Source organism: Danio rerio, chromosome 9, assembly GCF_049306965.1.
Source record: "Danio rerio strain Tuebingen ecotype United States chromosome 9, GRCz12tu, whole genome shotgun sequence".
NCBI classification, from domain to species: Eukaryota; Metazoa; Chordata; class Actinopteri; order Cypriniformes; family Danionidae; genus Danio; species Danio rerio.
The window spans coordinates 54,725,596-54,745,374 of NC_133184.1; the positions used below are offsets into that span (position 1 = coordinate 54,725,596).

At 38.6% G+C, this 19,779-nt stretch overlaps 2 protein-coding genes across 5 annotated transcripts in view; one reads left to right on the forward strand and one right to left on the reverse strand.

Annotated features, from left to right (window-relative positions):
- The window catches only part of nme9 (NME/NM23 family member 9), a 462,322-nt gene that overhangs the window by 50,471 nt on the left and 392,072 nt on the right, over window positions 1-19,779 (forward strand). The window lies entirely within an intron of this gene.
- Window positions 1-19,779, reverse strand: part of smarcal1 (SWI/SNF related, matrix associated, actin dependent regulator of chromatin, subfamily a-like 1) — a 49,313-nt gene that overhangs the window by 18,856 nt on the left and 10,678 nt on the right. For all 4 annotated transcript variants that reach the window (XM_073912000.1, XM_073912001.1, NM_001127466.1 and 1 more), the window contains 6 exon segments: window positions 18,017-18,200; window positions 17,431-17,581; window positions 13,174-13,335; window positions 10,869-10,934; window positions 3,197-3,337; window positions 182-400 (listed from right to left, as the gene is read on the reverse strand). In XM_073912000.1, coding sequence (XP_073768101.1) covers window positions 182-400; window positions 3,197-3,337; window positions 10,869-10,934; window positions 13,174-13,335; window positions 17,431-17,581; window positions 18,017-18,200 — 923 coding nt within the window.

The window sequence follows — 19,779 nt, forward strand, 5'->3', positions numbered from 1 at the left end:
ACTATTGCACATACTAGTAGATATTGCATATATTATTGCATATACTAATAGATATTGTATATAGCGCATATACTTATAGATATTGCATACACTAATAGATGCATATACTGTTGTGGCAATAATGATTTTTTTCTTTTACATATTCTTCAGCCCTAGCACTTTTCTAAGTGTTTGCACTGACGTTGTGGTATCCTTTGGCGAGCTCTCTGGCCGCGGCATTGAGGGCTGCTTTGGTCCTGGAGTTGATGCCGTCTGTGGTTACAGTGACCACTTTCCTCTGTTTGGCAGGCAGCTGTGAAAGCACCTCTGATTTGAGGCGTCGGAGCATCAGAGACTCCTCCAGCAGCAGCTTGAGTTCAGTCAGATTAGAGGAGCTGGAGTAATCCCAACCCCACGGCAGCTGCAGACGGAGATATGGCAAGCGGGTTTGACATTTAATTCATTCATTTTCTTTTCAGCATAGTCCCTTTATTAACCTGAGGTCCCCACTGCGGAATGAACCGCCAACTTATCCAGCATATGTTTTACACAGTGGATGCCCTTCCAACTGCAACCCATCAGTAAGAAACATCCATACACACTCATTCACACACATACACTACGGACAATTTTAGCCTACCCAATTGACCAGTACCACGTCTTTGAACTTATGGGTGATACTGGAGCACCCGGAGGAAACATGCAAACTCCACACAAAAAAAGCCAACTGACCCAGCCGAGGCTCGACCCAGCGACCTTTTTGTATTGAGGCGAGCATGCTCCTCACTGCGCCATCGCGCAGCCCCTTTAAATTCATAACTCGTAAAAATTTAATTTAGAAACATGTTAGCAAACATGCTAACTCATGCTAGTATAATATGAAAAATGCTGAAGCATTACCAACATGTTAGTTTGAGCAATCAAATTGTTAAACACTCTAAAAACCATGCAAACAACATGCTAATTAATGCTAGCAAAAACAAAAATAAGTTATTCACATTAAAACATGCTAACAACATGCTAATCAGTACAAGCAGAAACATGTAAACAACATGCATTTTTATGCCAACAATTACTAAAACCTATGCTAAAATAATGGTAAACACGCAGAAATATTGCTGACAACATGTTATTCCTTCAGTCAAATTGTTAAACATGCTAAAAACATGCAAACAACATGCTTAATTATGCTAACAATTACTTAAATATGCAAGGATAATTAATGTTAGAAACATGCTAATCTACGCTAACAAATGCTTAAACATGCAAGGATAATTCATGCTAAACACATGCTAATTCATGCTAACAATTGCTTAAATATGCTAGAATAATTCATGCTAGAAACATGCTAATTTATGCTAACAATTGCTTTAATATGATAGGATAATTCATGCTAGATACATACACTTTTTTGCTAACAATTTATTAAATAAGCTAGGATAATTCATGCTAAAACCATACTTATTTATGCAAACAATTGCTCAAATATGCAATGATATACCATGCTAAAAACATGCTAATTTATGCTAACAATTGCTTAAATATGCTAGAATAATTCATTCTAGAAACATGCTAATTTATGCTAACAATTGATTAACTATGCAAGGATAATTCATGCAAAAATATGCAAATTTATGCTAACCATTGCTAAAATATGCTAGGATAATTTATGCTAGAAACATACTAATTTATGCTAACAATTTCTTAAACATGCTAGGGTAATTCATGCTAAAAACATGCTAATTTATGCTAACAATTGCTTAAATATGCTAGGATAATTCATGCTAGAAACATGCTAATTAATGCTAACAATTGCTTAAATATCCTAGGATAATTCATGCTAGAAACATGCTAATTTACGTTAACAATTGCTTAAACATGCTAGGATAATTCATGCTAAAACATGCTAATTTCTGCTAACAATTGCTTAAATAGGCTAGGATAATTCATGCTGGAAACATGTTAATTTATGCTAACAATTGGTTAAACATGCAAAGATAATTTATGCTAAAACATGCTAATTTATGCTAACAATTGCTTAAATATGCTAGGATAATTCATGCTAGAAACATGCTAATTTACGCTAACAATTGCTTAAACATGCTAGGATAATTCATGCTAGAAACATGCTAATTAATGCTTACAATTGCTTAAACATGCTAGGGTAAATCATGCTAAAAACATGCTAATTTATGCTAACAACTGCTTAAATATGCTAGGATAATTCATGTTAGAAACATGCTAATTAATGCTAACAACTGCTTAAATATGCTAGGATAATTCATACTAGAAATATTCTAATTAATGCTAACAATTGCTTAAATATGCTAGGATAATTCATGCTAGAAACATGCTAATATACGCTAACAATTGCTTAAACATGCTAGGATAATTCATGCTAAAACATGCTAATTTATGCTAACAATTGCTTAAATAGGCTAGGATAATTCATGCTGGAAACATGCTAATTTATGCTAACAATTAGTTAAACATGCAAAGATAATTTATGCTAAAACATGCTAATTTATGCTAACAATTGCTTAAAAATGCTAGGATAGTTCATGCTAGAAACATGCTAATTTACGCTAACAATTGCTTAAATATGCTAGGATAATTCATGCTGGAAACATGTTAATTTATGCCAACAATTGGTTAAACATGCAAAGATAATTTATGCTAAAACATGCAAATTTATGCTAACAATTGCTTAAATATGCTAGGATAATTTATGCTAGAAACATACTAATTTACGCTAACAATTGCTTAAACATGCTAGGATAATTCATGCTAGAAACATGCTAATTAATGCTAACAATTGCTTAAATATGCTAGGACAATTCATGCTAGAAACATGTTAATTTACGCTAACAATTGCTTAAACATGCTAGGATAATTCATGCTAAAACATGCTAATTTATGCTAACAATTGCTTAAATAGACTAGGATAATTCATGCAGGAAACATGCTAATTTATGCTAACAAATGGTTAAACATGCAAAGATCATTTATGCTAAAACATGCTAACATCATGCTAATTTTTGTCAATAATATTAAAATAGCAACATAAAATGTAAGCAAAATGTTGTAACATGTTTCCCTTCTTGTAAGACATGCAAGCAGCATGTTAAATCTTTTACATGTTGAAAACAGTAGCAAACATCATCATCAAATTAAATAAAGATTTAAATAATTTATTAAACAGAATAGATGAACGTACCTGTTTGGCATCGCAGTATCGTGTGCCGAAGTCATGAAAGCGTGGAAACAGTGCGGGCCGGACAGCCTGAATCTGAGTGTAGAGTTCAGCGGGTCTGGACATGGCTGGCGTTCCTGACAGCAGGATCACTCTCTTAGCTGTCTGTTATATTAGAAACACACCAGAGCGTAATTATCAGCTCAACACAAGCTAATGATGTCAACCAAAATCAAAGAACAAATCCAGTCTTCACAATATACAGTAAAACTGAAATGCGAAAACCATAACAGGTGTAAGAGGCTAAATCAGGAATGGGCAAACTCGGTCCTGGAGGGCCGGTGTCCCGCACAGTTTAGCTCCAACCCTAATCAAACACACCTGCTTATAGATTTCTTGTAATCTTAAAGACACTGGCTGTTTCTCAATTCCAAGAACGCAGAGAACGGACTTGCGTTCTTGTGGAGACCGGTCTTGCCAGGTGTCTTCGGAAGAACGAACTCAGGAGACCGCGAGGGCAGAGAATGCGTCCTTTGAGAAATGAGATGCTGCGTTCTTCCTGATGGTCACGTGACCTTCACGCGTTTTAAATAGTAAATTATTTAAACATTACAGCACTCATACAACAATTTATTGTTTCTCCCCTCTTCAAAATACATACTATGCATAAAAACATTATAAATATACTCTGCACAATATAAATAAAACAGATTTTAATACGAATTTCAGCAAACAAACACCCTTAATGTGTTTATTCCTTTATTAAGATGTCCAAGTTAATGATTACTTTCACCGGTTCATTTAGGGAAACTCCTGAGGTAAATAAGTGATATCTCTGAACTTTATTAATAAATCTAAATAAAATGTTGCGCTTCCCACCTCCAGTCGCAATGACTTCTGGGACTTCCAGAGCGAGTTCGTTGCTCAAGTCTGCATCGGTGCGTCCTCGATATCAAGAACACATCCGGGAAGTTTCACGCGTCCTCCGCACTTGCGGTCTTGAGTATTGGAACTGAACTTGGGCAGCTGATGATGACGTTGCACGAGAACACGAGGACGCAAGACCGCTGAAGAACGCATATTGAGAAACAGCCACTGATTAGCATGTGCAGGTGTGTTTGACTACTGTTGGAACAAAACTCTGCAGGGACACCGGCCCTCGAGGATCAAGTTAGCCCATCCCTGGGCTAAATGATCATATGCATTTGTTTATATGACAAAACATGTCTTTTTGACTCGAGAAGGTCCATACTGACTACAAAGGCAGATACTGATAAGATCAGGGCCTGGTATGTGGACTTTGGGGGTTTTACAATGTGGTCACATGTTGATTGGTCAGTTTGAAAGTCTTAGCATTTGGGCTTTAGTCACATGGTCAAGAAAGATACAAAACAGGTGGTAAACGCTGCTCAGCCTCTTCTTTTCCTGGTCTGCGCTCTCCTGCTCTGCTCCTCTCCTCTCCTCCTCTGGAGTCTATCTTTGAGGCCTACTTGCTCTCTTTGTCTCTCTCTCCCTACCCCTGTGTCTCTCCTTCTACCTCTGGTAACTTTATTTTTAATTTAAGCTGGGTACAATTTATATCATATGTTTTATCATTTCATGTTTTATCATTTTATACAGTTGTTTGTAATTAATTCAGTTGTAACCACAGAGAATTATTGCCATTAAATCATCTCATTTTCAAGTATTTGTGAATTACTTTTGATTTAACATCAACTTTTAATTACTGCATATTGCAATAGAATACAATCACATAATATCAACGCTCTTCCACATTTTAAGCTATTAATGCTGCCCTTATTTCTGTGTTTGGCATAAGATTGCAGAAGAATGGTTTGACTAGAGATGTACAGTTTTTTACCATCAATACTGATAACCTTTTAGTCAAACTACAGTTCGAACCGCTGCGGTTAAAACCCATTCCTACACAGGTAATGTGTGGGATCAACTAAGAAAGTGCAATAAAGGGAAAAGAAGTTTATTTAAGAGTATTTAGATTCAAGTAATTACAGCACAGGACATTCGAGTACTTAATAATATGAATAATAATTATTTTATTTTACATAAGAAGATGCAAAGAACGGAAAGGAAGTTTAAGAGTATTTATATCGTATAAAAGTCTTTATTATTGTAATTATTCTAACTAAATAAAAACGTGCATTACTGCATTAAGATATTAAAGTACAGTACATTCGAGTATTAAATAATATACAAATAATATTAATAATAATTACTTTATTTTACATTATAACTAACAAATTGAGGGGGAGAATTGTGGAAAATTATTAAAATACAATGATGTGCTTTTATTTTCTCGGTCTCACTCGCGACAATGAATGAATGTAGCCTTTGACAGCAAGCATCAGTGTTTTTAATGATTGAAATGAGAATAAGGGATGATGATGGGGCGGGTGGTGCTGGATATGTGTGTAACTTTGAATAAAATCCTGCTGGTGCCCCTGGAAGAGAGAACTCAGAATGGAGATGTCGGCATATTTGTGCCAGTCTGTCAGATAAAATTGCTTAAAACACTTTAATATTTTAGAGAAAGTTGTTAAAGCTTGCATAGCCAATGACTGGGTATATCCACCCGTGACCAACCCATCTGTAAATATGCAGCCTGTTTTTGATTACCTGACCAGCTCATTAACAGCAGCACCCACTAAAATAACTGATAAATGATGTGCTCCTATTGGGCCGTGTCACCCACGTGGTGGAGCTCGTTGTAAAGAACGAGAAAAAATTAAACATGCTAGACTTTCTGCGACGGTGTCGTGAGGCGGCGCAGGCATGGGATCGGTTGTCGTGAACTATGCCACATTACACGAGAAGAAACGATTGAATCACGACGCCTATGGCTAAGTTCACAATGCAAGGCTTAGTGCTCAAATCTGATTTTTTCTCAGATCTGCATGGTCTTAAACTGACCCACATGCGCAAAAGTACATCACGGAGAGCACAAAATGTTTAATTATGCACACGTGAGTGCTGCATGAGTAAGCACTTTGTCAGATCATGCTTATATGATTATTACCCTTTTCACAGACAACCGTGGTGTATTTCATGAACTGTAAATGATTGTTCTGCCACTAATAATGTTAAAGCATTTAAGACCTAAAATAAGTCTCCAGTGATTAAAAAAAACACTGATCGTTTGTGATTTATGACCACCGCGTTGTGTGGCGCTCTGATCACCAGTGTAATGAACTCACCAAGGGTTAATGAGTAGCCGCCGACTGAGCTGTGAAGGTGGAGTTGGTTCATCTTAGTTTGCGGAGTTATTTAATTTTATTTCGTTATAAACAGCAGACACGTGCAGAAAGGTGGTTTGAGTGCTCGAGCACCAGCCCTGTTTTTCTCTCAGAGAGAAAGTTCTTCCTCCTTTGCACACAGGTCCCCTGTACACAACACGTTTCGGAGGCGAGGCGGAGATGGCGCGGCCGCGCGGGGATATGAAAAGTGGAGAGCGCGCCTTTTCCTTTGATCTCGTTTTTGGTGTATTTTGCTGACATGATTATGATTTTCTGTGTTTTTGCTTAACTTTCATTTGGGTAAAATTATTTTGCCCACTTTGAGAAATTTTGTGAGTTTCGTTCATGTTTATTTAGATTGATTTGTATGTTATTTTTTGGCTCTGCTCTTTCCAGACAATATTGAGATTTATCTCCTTAAGTTCACTCTTTTCTCAGAGTAAGATGGATAGGGAAGATGTCGTACGACTTGCATTTTGCAAACACGTAGAAAATGTATTGTTAAAGACATCAGAGGTGAACGTCATCTTTATATTTATTTTATTCAGTATAGGGAAGAATGCGGCGCTGCGCTGAAGGACTTTTTTTTTCTTTTCGTCAGTTTTTAGCGAGGTAAGAGGGGTTATTCATAAATTAGAATTGTTTTGTTATATTTCTTTCTTTTGTTTGGCTTCACTATCGTCCCCTTACTCGAGTTTAACAATTTATTGTTTGATCCTTTCGATTTGCTACATTATGATATTATTTTTATTAGTGTAAATGTTGTAGTGTAAATATCCTTAATGCAGCCTGTAGAGCAAGCTTCAAGTGTTCATTGAGATGTGATTGAGATTGTGTTGTCTGTCATATCTTTCGTCTGTCTTTTCGGGGGTTTTTTCTCGTAAAGGACGGCTTTCGAAAATGATGACATGGGACTCTGCTGGGTAGTTGCCCTGGTTTTCCAGCACTTGTTTAGGTCTGTAATTTCTTAGCATCTTCATAAGGCTGGTGTTGGTTTAAATGATGAAACAGGCTTGATGTGTTGCCTGCTTTTGATGACACGAGTTGTCTTGCGCAGTTTGCAGTGCACGTTGCTGTTTTGTGTCAGATAGCAAAAAACTAAATAGCTCAAGACTGAGGTCTAGTGACGTTTCTTGTCAACAATGTCTGCGACTCTGACCTTTTTTTACCCTTTTTTCTTACTCCTTTAAGTACAACTAAGGGTGCTTTCACACCCGTGAATCGATTCAGTTGTTCCGAAACAGAGATTACAATTGTTACATTGTTGCTCTTTGCTCTTGGAGCGGTTCGTTTTCACATTGCAAAGTTTCTAATCGGACCAAAAGAGCTTAAACAAGTCACGTGTGAGTAAACTCTCCTCACATTGGTCAGAGTGTCAGGGTTTATTTTGCAGTGTCCCGCTCAGCTGTCAGGAGAGGTGGTGGTTTGGTGGTGATTGACAGGGTGCGCGCGCGTGATGTGTCTGAGGAGAGACGCGGTGGGGAGGGGTGAGAAGGGTGCGCGACGATGCCTATTTGAGGACCGGGTGGGAGACGCGAGATTACCGGGAGATCATCACTCGTTTGCGGGCATCCGTAGACTCGCGAAACTTCCCGCCTACTCATAATTCTCTCTTCATATAGCCGTAAGCCTATTACATATCCATAAAACACTGTGATATAACCGCGCTTGGATCGGATCGCTTTCTCACTGCAATCGAACCGCTCCAGGGTTCGTTTCAATCGAGCCGAGACCACCTCATTCAAGCGATCTCGGAGCGATTACTTTGGCGCGGAACAGAGTGCGATTGCCCTGTTCACATATGCCAATCGAACCGTGCTAACTGGGCAAACGAGACACGTTTCGAAACAAAAGTGTAGGTGTGAAAGCACCCTAACACTGTATGGCTGTAAACTTGTAAGGCGTGCGGCATCCGGAAGGGCAGGCTTCAAAATGCTTGCGCAATGTTACGCATAGTGCGTAAATATTATTGAGCAATTATCACACTGTCATTATCGTTTTATCGAAAAATTTTATATCAGTATAATTACTGATATCGAATTATATATATATATATATATATAAATATACACACTGGCGATCAAAATTAGAGAACAATTTATAAATAATTGAACAATTCTGAAATAATGTCATCTTCACTGCTCAACAGTTGAATGATTTTTTTGTCCCTTACATACCATGCTACCAGAACACCTTTTCCATAAAATAACAAAAGCATTTCAACAAAAAACATTATTTTGCAGAAAACACACTGATCAAAATTAGAGAACACTTTCAGATACCGCTCAGTTATTGGTGTCAATCTGGCATCTGGTGCTAATTCCCTTCATTATCTGTCAACCCCTATTTAGCTGGCAGCCTGACTTCCAGTTTCACTGCCTCTGCAAGGTGGTGGACCGTTCTAAAGTGACTGAAAGCCTTCGGCAGCAGGTTGTCCAGATAAAGGCCAAAGGACTGACCCTATCTGCCATAGCAAGACAAGTTGGTTGTTCTAAATCTATGATTTCAAGAATATTGAATCTTGACAACGTCACAAACTCATTCAAGTCCCTCAAGAAGGCTGTTCATCCACAGAAGAGAGGACAGGATACTGCGGAGGATCTCAATGGGCAATCGATTTTACATTACAGCTGGAATTGCTCACCAGTTCAGCACTGAACAGGGTAAAGATCTGTCTCGTCATACAGTGTCTGGATGTTTAAGAGCATTTGGACTAAAAGCCCTCTCTGCAGTCACCAAACCTCTCATTAGCAGAAAGAATCAAAAGGCTAGACTAAGCTTTGCTCAGGAGCATGTTGTGTGGACAGAGGAGAACTGCTCTAAAGTTCACTTTAGTGATGAAAGCAAGTTTAATTTATTTGGGTCCGATGGGAAACAATATGTTTGGCGACAAACTGGAGAAAAACTGAACAAAAAGTGTGTATAGGAGTCAGTGAAAAGTGGAGGAGGAAGTGCCATGGTTTGGGGCAAGTTTTTTGCAGAAGGAGTTGGACCTCTACAGCTATTTGGCAGAGTAAATGCAAATTTTTATCAGGACCTTCTTCAACAACATATGGTTGCTTCCCTGCGTTCAACACCCAATCAGCTTGCAGTGTTCATGCAGGAAAACGTGCCATGTCACACAGCAAAATGGGTAAAGCAGTTCCTTGAAACTGAAAATATTGAAATAATGACATGGTCTGCCCAGAGTCCTAACCTCAACCCAATAGAGAACCTCTGGAAAATCCTTGGTGGCAAAGTTATGGCCAAGAAACCCTTTACAGTCATTGAACTGTCGAGAACACTGGAAGAAGAGTGGGCCAAAAATCACACCAGAGCAGTGTGAGAGACTAGTGCTGTCTTGTGGCCACAGATGTGCTGAAGTCATTCAGAGCAGAGGCCTATACACTTCATACTAATTGCTGACTGTTGTAACCTTCAGAAAATTTTGCTGTAATCTTTTTCCATGCTACAGTCATTGTTGTTCTCTAATTTTGATCAGTGTGTTTTCTGCAAAATAATGTTTTTTGTTGAAATGCTTTTGTTATTTTGTGGAAAAGGTGTTCTGGTAGCATGGTATGGACGGGACAAAAAATCCTTCAACTGTTGAGCAGTGAAGATGACATTATTTCAGAATTGTTCAATTATTTATAAATTGTTCTCTAATTTTGATCGCCAGTGTGTATATATATATATATATATATATATATATATATATATATATATATATATATATATATATATATATATATATATATATATATATATATATATATATATATATATATATATATACATATATAAATAAACTGTATTTAAAAATGAATGACACTTTCTAATTCTCTGGTTTCCGAGATTCTCTAAAAAATAATAATCTGAGAATGGTTAATGCAAAGTAATATAATCCAGCTCTGTCAAGCTTTTGTAAATGGCAAATTAAAAAAATAATATTAATTGTGATTTAAAATGAATTCATTAACTAAAATCCAGAACTGCTGTGCTTGTTTGTAGGGCTACAATTTGGACAAAAAATGTAAGTTACCATGTCCAAAAATATTTGTAACAATTAAGACATATTCACTGTAATATTCTCCTGTTAAATGATGCATTTAAATAAGAACTTAATTTAACATTACAGCTGTAAAATTACAATACTATAAAAATCTATTAATATAATGGCTGTAATGAGCTTTGAAATTTGTCAAATAAAAAAACGGTTCAATTACAACACTATGGCCGTCTTCATTTCTTTGCTTAGGACCGAAACCTTAAGGCTTTTATTCATTTCCAGGCAAAATTTCTGGAAAAAACTGGCATGTTCTAAGCCTACTCATTCCTGATGCCCAGCAAGGCTTATTATGTAGGCAGCACAGCAGGCTTTGAGACGCAGCCAAAGTCTGTGAACTCTAACCAAAGCAGTGTTTTAAAGATCAGCACTATGAAAGATGCCTAAAATAACAGCAGACCTTGAGCAGAGGAAGAGCCGCCCGACAGCGAGCCGTTTTCATGTTCTTCAGGAAGTGAGACTCATCCTGCAGGGAAAAAAACAAACAAACAGATGAAATCAGAAGAGCTCAAACAGCTTTAAAGGTCTTGATATTTGAAGGACGCAGGGTTTATGGGATGATATGGCAAAGGCATTGCTTTTTGGTTTCTACACAGAACTACTCCAGACACAATTATTCGCCCTCCTGTGAATTTGTTGTTCTTTTTTAAATGTTTCCCAAATAATGTCAGGACTTTTTCCCAGTATTTTTCACACTATTATATTTTTTCTTCAGGAGAAAGTCTTATTTGTTTTATTTCGGCCAGAATAAAAGCAGTTTTTAATTCTTTTAAACCTTTTTAAGATCATTATTTTAGCCCCCTTAAGCAATAATTTGTTTTGATAGTCTACAGAACAAACCACTGTTCTACAAAGACTTGCATAATTACCCTAATCTGCCTAATCAACCTAGTTAAGCCTTTAAATGTCACTTTAAGCTGAAAACTACTATCTTGAAAAATATCTAGTCTAATATTATGTGATGTCATCATGGCAAAGATAAAAGAAATCAGTTATTAGAAATGTTCGGCAGCTAGCTTTCTACAATTTTCACATGGTCGCCCACTGAAGCTAAGCAGGGCTGCGGCCGGTCAGTACCTGGATGAAAAATCACTTGGGAAAGCTAGGTTGCTACCAGAGGTGGTGTTAGTGAGGCCAGCAGGGGGCGCCCAACCTGTCGTCTGTGTGGGTCGTAATACCCCAGTATAGTGACGGGAACGCTATACTGCTCAGTAAGCGCCGTCTTTCAGATGAGAACAGAGGTCCTGACTCTCTGTGGTCGTTTAAAAAAAAATCCCATGGCTAAATTTGCCCACTGGTCGGTCCATCCTGACCTCCTAACCATCCCCATATCATAATTGGCTTCATCACACTGGCCGTTTCTCAATATGCGTTCTTTTCTGTACTTGCGTTCTTGTGTCCTCGTGAAACGTCATCAACCGTCGCCAAAGTACTGTTCCAATTCTAAAGTTCACATCTTTCCAAGTACACATGAAATTCCCGGATGTGTACTTGCTCTGGCCTTTAGCCAAGGATGCATAGAGAGGTGGCTTGTGCGAACTTTCAGAGCTCAGGTATCCCAGAATGCATTGCAGTGTAACCAGCGAAAGCTAATGGCGGAGGAGGAAACCCGCACAATTTTAAAAATACTCCTTTACTGTGTCACAAAATAAAGTTTTAAGAGTTTTTTAGGCGAGAATGTAGTTGTTTTAAACTCGAATAGGCAGTTTATTCACAATAATAGCGCTTCTTTAACGATGTGGCTCGGCTTATGCGGACTCCGTCTCCCAGCCTGCCAGCAGGAGCTCCGTCATCAGCTCCCCCGCCAGAGCAGCTTTACTTCGGCCAGGCCATATCAGACGTACCGCTGGATCTCATCTCTTCATTGTAGTTAAAACATGATATTTAATACATCTTGTGAATATCTAACGGACAGTTTTTGGTCTTATAAATCTATTATTTGTTCTCAGGTGTGTTATTTTGGCAGTGTTATTTTGTTACCTTTTATAATTGTCTTTAATTATGTTACCATGTTGTACGCTGTTTGTCTTTGCCAAATTGCTTGACGTAATCTTTATTTGTTATCGTGTATGTCTTTATTTCCTATTGTGGGTAAAATTACCATTGTAGTTTAATAACTCTGATAATCAAAGATGTGTCAGTGTATAATAACTCATTTTAATTAACATGTTTATGAATATTTGTGTACATTTTTTTAAATCAAAAATGTAGATTTATAATATTAATATAATATTTATTAAATCATTTTATTGTTAATGTACAGTGAAACTGATGAATCCAGGGTGAGGTAAGTGACTTTATAAAGTACACTGCTGTTCCATTTGAAGAAGTACCCGACTTGTGTCCTCGCGTCCTCGGGAGTTCGTTCTTCCAAGTCTGAACTTCCAAGGACGCAAGTCCGAAGTTTGCGTACTTGGTATTGAGGAACAGCCTCTGTCTCCTCTCCACCAATCAGCTGGTGTGTGGTGTGCGGTCTAGCGCAATATGGCTGCCGTCTCGTCATCCAGGTGGATGCTGCACACTGGTGGTGGACGAGGATTTTCCCCCCTATTGTGTAAAGCGCTTTGAGTGCCCAGAAAAGCGCTATATAAATGTAAGGAATTATTATTATTAGTAATTAAAACTATTATGTTTAGAATTGTCTTCCTCGATTGAAAAGTAGCTCGTATATGAAATAAGGATGGATGTAAATGTCTGGTTCTCACCATGATGATGACGTTGAACGGGCTGGACGGCGGCTGTTTGTCCATCTTGTTGAGCAGGTCATAGCTGATGATGTTGATGAGGCCGGAGCGTAGGTTGTCTTTTCCTTTAACCACCACATTAATGCTGTCTGGCTTCACTGAAGGCAGCCATCGGCGGAAAGCCTAAGAAAAAAAAACAACAACACAATTTTGCATGTTCTCCCCGTGTTCACGTGGGTTTCCTCCGGGTGCTGCAGTTTCCCCCACAAGTCCAAAGACATGCGCTATAGTGAATTGGGTAAGCTAAATTGTCCGTAGTGTATGAGTGTGTATGGATGTTTCCCAGTGATGGGTTGCAGCTGAAAGGGCATCCCCTGTGTAAAACATATGCTGGATAAGTTGGCGGTTCATTCCTCTGTGGCGACCCCAGAATAATGAAGAGACTAAGCCAAAAAGAAAGTGAATGAATGAAAACAAAATTCATTCGTCTTTAGATTACAACTAACCGATCAGCTTTATACTCTGTATAGAATATTCATTCATTTTCCTTCAGCTTAGTCCCTTATTTATCGGAGGTCGCCACAGCGGAATGAACCCCCAACTATTTCAGAATTTCTGGCATGGTAGATGCTGCAGTGCTTGTCAGTTTGTCATCCACTGAGATAATAATTGCTTAGCAATGACAGACACCACAGGAGCACAAAACACATTAGCCCCTTTCACACATACAGACCTTTCCGGAAAATTGCCGGCAATTTTCCGGAAAGGTTGTATGTGTGAACAGGTCCTTTTTGAAAATACCGGTAAATTCGTTCTGGCTATTTTCCGGAAAGAGAAGTTGTGACATTACCGGCAATTTGCCGGAATGCTGCGCTGTGTGAATGCAGAAGGAAGATTGCCGTAATAAGCGCGTGCACGTCTAGAACGTGCTGACGTGAGACGTCTGCTTTAGCCAATCACAACAGTCAGACGCATTTACGTCCGCACAGTTTGTGAGAATAAAAACCTTTGAATATTTTTCCAGACACATTTAGCCGCTAGAAGTTAGTCAGATCACGTTTATATGTTCTTCTTAATGCCAACTGTGTAAATAATCATCGATGAGATGCTTATGATAAGCCGTTGTTTGTTTACCTTCCAAGCTTTGCGTGTGCCTGTGAAACAGCCTGTGAGCGCCTGCACACGCACATATTATGAACATCTCGACATGCGAAAGTGATCCTGCGAAAGTTGTTCACAATATTGATCATCCACAGAGTTTGTAATTTAGTCAAATGTTTACAAATACAAGCGCAGCCGTTTAAAGCTCATTTGTGGTGAATGATGTCAGAAATTACCGGTATTTTGGAATGGATGTGTGAATGCTCTTTTCCGGAAAATTTCTGTAACGTCCTCGCCTGTGTGAACAGCACTTTTTTGAATATACCGGTAAAGTCGTTCCGGAAATTTTCCAGATATTTACCGGTATCACCGTGTGAAAAGGGCTATTGAAACTTTTTTTTTTTCCAGTCAGCCAGGCCAAGCGCTTCCAGTGTACTGTCATGCTATTACAAAATCGCCCCGTATAAGATCTGATTTCTTTGTAAAATCAGTGATCTTCACTGCCTGATTGAGATGCGATAAGAAGTGGGTCTCAGACTTGACAAGAAGCCCTGCATTAAATTCCATTGTTCCACACCAGTTTCTCTTCTTGCCTGCTTTTGCCATTGCTGCTTTTTCATTTGGTTTAGCCGAAGTGGAGTCATTACCATATTTATATGGGGGAGGAGGCAGGGAGGGGTATTGTGCTCATGCACCTGCGCTCAGTTTCACATTACTTAGGATGTACAAAGAGAATATGCATGGGATTCCATGTACGCAGTGTTTTATACATCTGAATTTTTTACTGAATGTTTTAGTATGAATTTAAAACAAGTCTTCGTACATGAGGCCCCAGAAGCTTATCGCTATGGGGAAAAACACTAGCTGTGCATATAATCCATCAGTAAAGAAAGCGATGTGCCTCGTGCTTTCCATGCATTTTTAGATGCAATATGTGAACAGTACGGCCCTGAAGACTGCTAAAAAAAACGAAAAAAAAACAATGCAGGCAAGACAAGTGCCCACAACAAAAGACCTAGCTCTAGGTCTTTAAGGTCCAGTGTTGCCAGATTGGGCGGTTTCCCACCAAATTGGGCGGTTTTGAATTTATTTTTGCGGGTAGAAAATGACTTAGTAAATCTTAAGTAAATACTTAGTAAGTATTGTAAAATTGGGTGGTTTTGTAACGGCGTGCCCACCAACCCCGGTCTTCACTTATAAACCTGTTATGATCTCCCAAAAAGGTGCCATAGCCTCCGTTTTCCACATACAAACGCTTACAACAGCTGTGATCTCCCTACGAGACGCACCATTTTGTGCTGGAAACAGTCGGCTACATCTGGCAACACTGTTAATGTCTTCAGCTACTACTGGAATCAGCTCACAGATATGACCAGACGTGCTCCAAAAAACTTAAAGGTGCAGTATGTAAGTTTGACACCCAGTGGTTGAACTAGGTATTGCACTCCTGGTTCAAAACACATTTTCACTCAGCCCCTTCTCTGATGACTTCAGGCAAGTGCTGGTTGCCAGATTGACAACATCAAGAGGAGCGTGCCTGACTATTGATCCTACACCATGTCTTAAGGCAACGGCACGTGATAGAAGGAATATTTTCCATATTACAATTAGTTTTTGTCCTAACCAATACCTAACACTTCCATTCCTCACAGCTGAACAACAAAACTTTTATCTTTCACCAACAGAATCTTTTATTTATTGGTAACGTAAAGCAATTTGAATTACCATTGTGTACAAAATGTGCTATAGACCATTTCAATATGGTCATGTCACTGCCCCATGAACATTTCCTGCTTGTTATCAAACCATTTCAAAACAGTAACAAGAGGCAATTGAATCATAACTTGATATTAAAACAGCTTTCATAACATTATTTATCAATATGTGGCTCTTTTTGGATTCTCGGAAGCTATAGAAATTACAAATGTAAAACAGGAAATTCACTGCGACCATTGTTTTTGTTTACGTCATTCAAAATGGTCTATATAAATAAACTTGCCTTGCCTTTAAAGGTTCAGGACACCCTGGAAAACTTTTTTTTTTATATTAGCAGATGTGTGTGTGTTGAGCATCAGTTAAGACAATGTTAGCACCTGTCAGCTTTAATTGTGGGGAAAACTGGATAATTTTGAGCTTTTGTCAGCTCATTTCAGCTTCCGGGTTTAAAATGATTTTTGGGGCGGGATCAAAATCGGCGACGTAGCGCAGTACTGCAAGTGCAATGATGACGCGTCGGTTTCTCATTATTATTCATAGCGGAGTTTTCTTATCCTATGAGAAGAGCCGGCTGCTTAATTATTCATGAGACCTGCCAGACCTGCCAGACCTGCCAGTGTCAAGCCCGAGCTGTGAGACACGGACCCACGGCACACAGTATTTAGCCATTCATGTAGGCTCATATGCGTTTGTTTCCATGATCCACGGGGTTTGTTGCATGTTTTCCCCCGCGATCTTGTCAGGGCCGATCATACAGCAAAGCTGTGTGTGTGCTGCTAGCATTTTTGTCGGGAGAGCAGCACGAGAATTAGAGAATGGCGGACGCTGTCTTTTATCAGGAGTTCGTTTACATTCAGACACATCACTGTGCTGCTGTGTTTGCCTAAATCCTCCAGATTACCAGCAGGGCTAATGGTTAAAATAGGAAGGTCAGGTGACCTGCTGCACTGAGTCTGCTGGATACGGGGATTGAGGGAGAAGTCCTCATTTATAGGGTTTACATGAACACACTTATCTTTATAATGATATAAATTGTGGTTGTTTGTATATTAAATTACGAATAACAAATGTAGCAGGGCATTAAATCACTGTTCACTTCTTTGCATTTTAACTTAAAATATAACTTAAACATTTTAACTTAAAATATAAACTCATGCTTCTCCTCACTGTATGTCTCAGTTTGTGAGCTGACTGACAACAACAGTTGTTCGCTCACGTTCTCCCCTGCTGGCCTAGCCCACTCCTGCCCGATGCTCGCAGAGCTCCATGCCCATTAATCATGCATCTTTTGAAAAAAATTCTGAAGTAGACTTTAACCGAAAGTGGGGGGTGTCATGGCCCTTTAAGGGTTAACCTACTGTATAACATTTGTTCACATCATTACTGTTTAACCAAATCAATGCATCCCTGATGAGCATATTTCTGAAGGTTGTGAGATGCATAAATAAAAACAGCATGTACCTCAGCCCATGTGAAGCGCACTGAGGACGGGGCGACCACCAGCAGAGGCCACTCACTTCTGTAATAGGCAGCAATGCAGATGGCCTGAACCGTCTTCCCGAGGCCCATATCATCAGCCAGGAGCAAACGACCCTCTCTGGACACTGCAAAACTGAGGCATCAGCAAACATTACATTTACACTCATGTGCCTGACAGAAGCTTTTATCCAAAGCCACCTTTCAAATCAAATTCAAGTTGTATTTGTCACATACAGTGACATACACAGTATGATATGCATTGAACTGCTTACACAGCCACTCGTGACCTTCAAATAGTAACAATAACAAAATAAAACAATAATAATAACAATAGAATCTAAATTATGGAGAAATTGAGGTTATGCAAAATAAAATAAAAGACAAAAAAAAAAAAAAACTTTTTTAAAACTTTCGATGTGGTGAATACGTATAAACATTTATCATGCTTAAGAGAGGAAGGAGTATATCCTATATCCTAATGTATGTACAGTAGAGCTGCACAATTAATTAAAAAAAAGATTGCAATCTCGATTTGTCAAACTTGTTCAATAAATTAAAGTTAACGTACTTGACTCCGTCTCTCTGGAAAGGCATGAGGCTGCGTGTGAGTTGTGGATCGATGTGTGAGAGATCTGCTTCAGGAGGGACTGGAGCTCGGGATTCGGTTTTTTCAAACTGACTGGAGAAGGACTGGAGGACGGCGTGAGGTAAAGGCTCAGTCTCCACTGTAGGCAGTTCATTCAGATCCGCCACTACACACACGCACGCACACACACCATCATCATCATCATCATCAACCACATGCATGGAAATATTAAATTCTACGCAAATCCAGCGGGGGAAATAAGTATTGAACACATCAGGCCCAATCATACACCCGGCGCAGTGTGGCGCAAGGCGTGACGCAGTAGTCTTTTGGTAGTTTCAGCTTGGCGCAATAGTAGTTTTAAGGCGTTGTGCTACGCTGTTTAAATAGCAAATGCATTAGCGCTCATTTGTGCGCCCATTGGCGTTCTGGTCTAAAAAGGAAGGCGTTCTGAGGCGGACCGCTGGCGCGTCGCTATTTTGAGAAATTAAAATATATTTTTCATTTGACCAAAACTAACCCGGTCTAAACTCCAGCGCAGAGTTGCGCCTCGCTTACACACTGCTTAATACGCACAAGAGAGCAACAGGCAAATATCTTTACATGTAAAATTGTAAATATTAAGGATATATATAGGATATAATAAGAATAGATATAGAATATAAATATAAAGAATTAAAATATTACAAAACATATTATTTTCTAGCCTACATAAATATGAAAAACCACTGCTTTTATGTCTTCTTCATCTCGGGAGGCTTTTTCAGTTCATTCATAACAATTTGCTTTTGTAAAATGTTATTATTATTAGCAGTATTATTTATTATATCCATATTTATATTTGTTTTATTAAAAACAAGCTTAGATTTGCCCACCTGCCAGGTTTTAGATCATATGGGGCACGGCAGGTGTATTTGGAAATAACTCAGTATTTTGACCACACTTGGTCATTATTGTTCATTTATTCGTTTGGTGGAAATTAGAACTGAATTTAGAAATAGTTTTAAAACAAATATTTGCGCTTAACAAACGCAATTAATTATTTATAGACTAATTGATGTCTGTGCGTAAAGGTTTCCCTATCCAAGAGTGAATGTGAAAGTAGATCCATTATCTCTCATTCTCACGCAGTAGATGCTCTGTTTAACAGTTTTCTGTTAAAAGCTGTAAACTGTTTGCTTGTGAAATGCTCATTTTTTCCACTTAGACTTACTTTGCGTCCAGTAAATAGCGAATGTGCTCTTGGCGCGACGCAGCTGGCTCTTGAAGAGAATGGGAGATGAGATTCTAATTGGTTTATTCTCAAAACACACCTATAACTCATTAAGAAAATAAAGTCAACCCTTTTAGACCATGCGCCTTGGCGCAAAGCACATTTTCCCGTCCGTAAATTAGCAAAAATGCGTTCTGACACGCCCTGAAAGCGTTTGCGCCCTGCGTTTTGCGCTCTGTGCATGGACCATCAAAATAGAGCCCATCATGTCTTTTTTTCCTGGAAATAATATTTCTAAAGAAGCTGTTGACGTGGAATTAAACAAGATTTTGGTAAAACCCAAACAATACAAATATAAAAATAAAACAAAACAAAATAAATCTGAAAATTTGTTATGTGTAATAACAATAGAATGACACAAGGAGATAGAGCTGAACAACTGAAACGTGTTTAACACTTTATATTAAAGGCTGTTTTGCTCGCAGCTTAAAGACGCCTCTCATATGCAGAATAAAGCCTCATGCAATGCTCA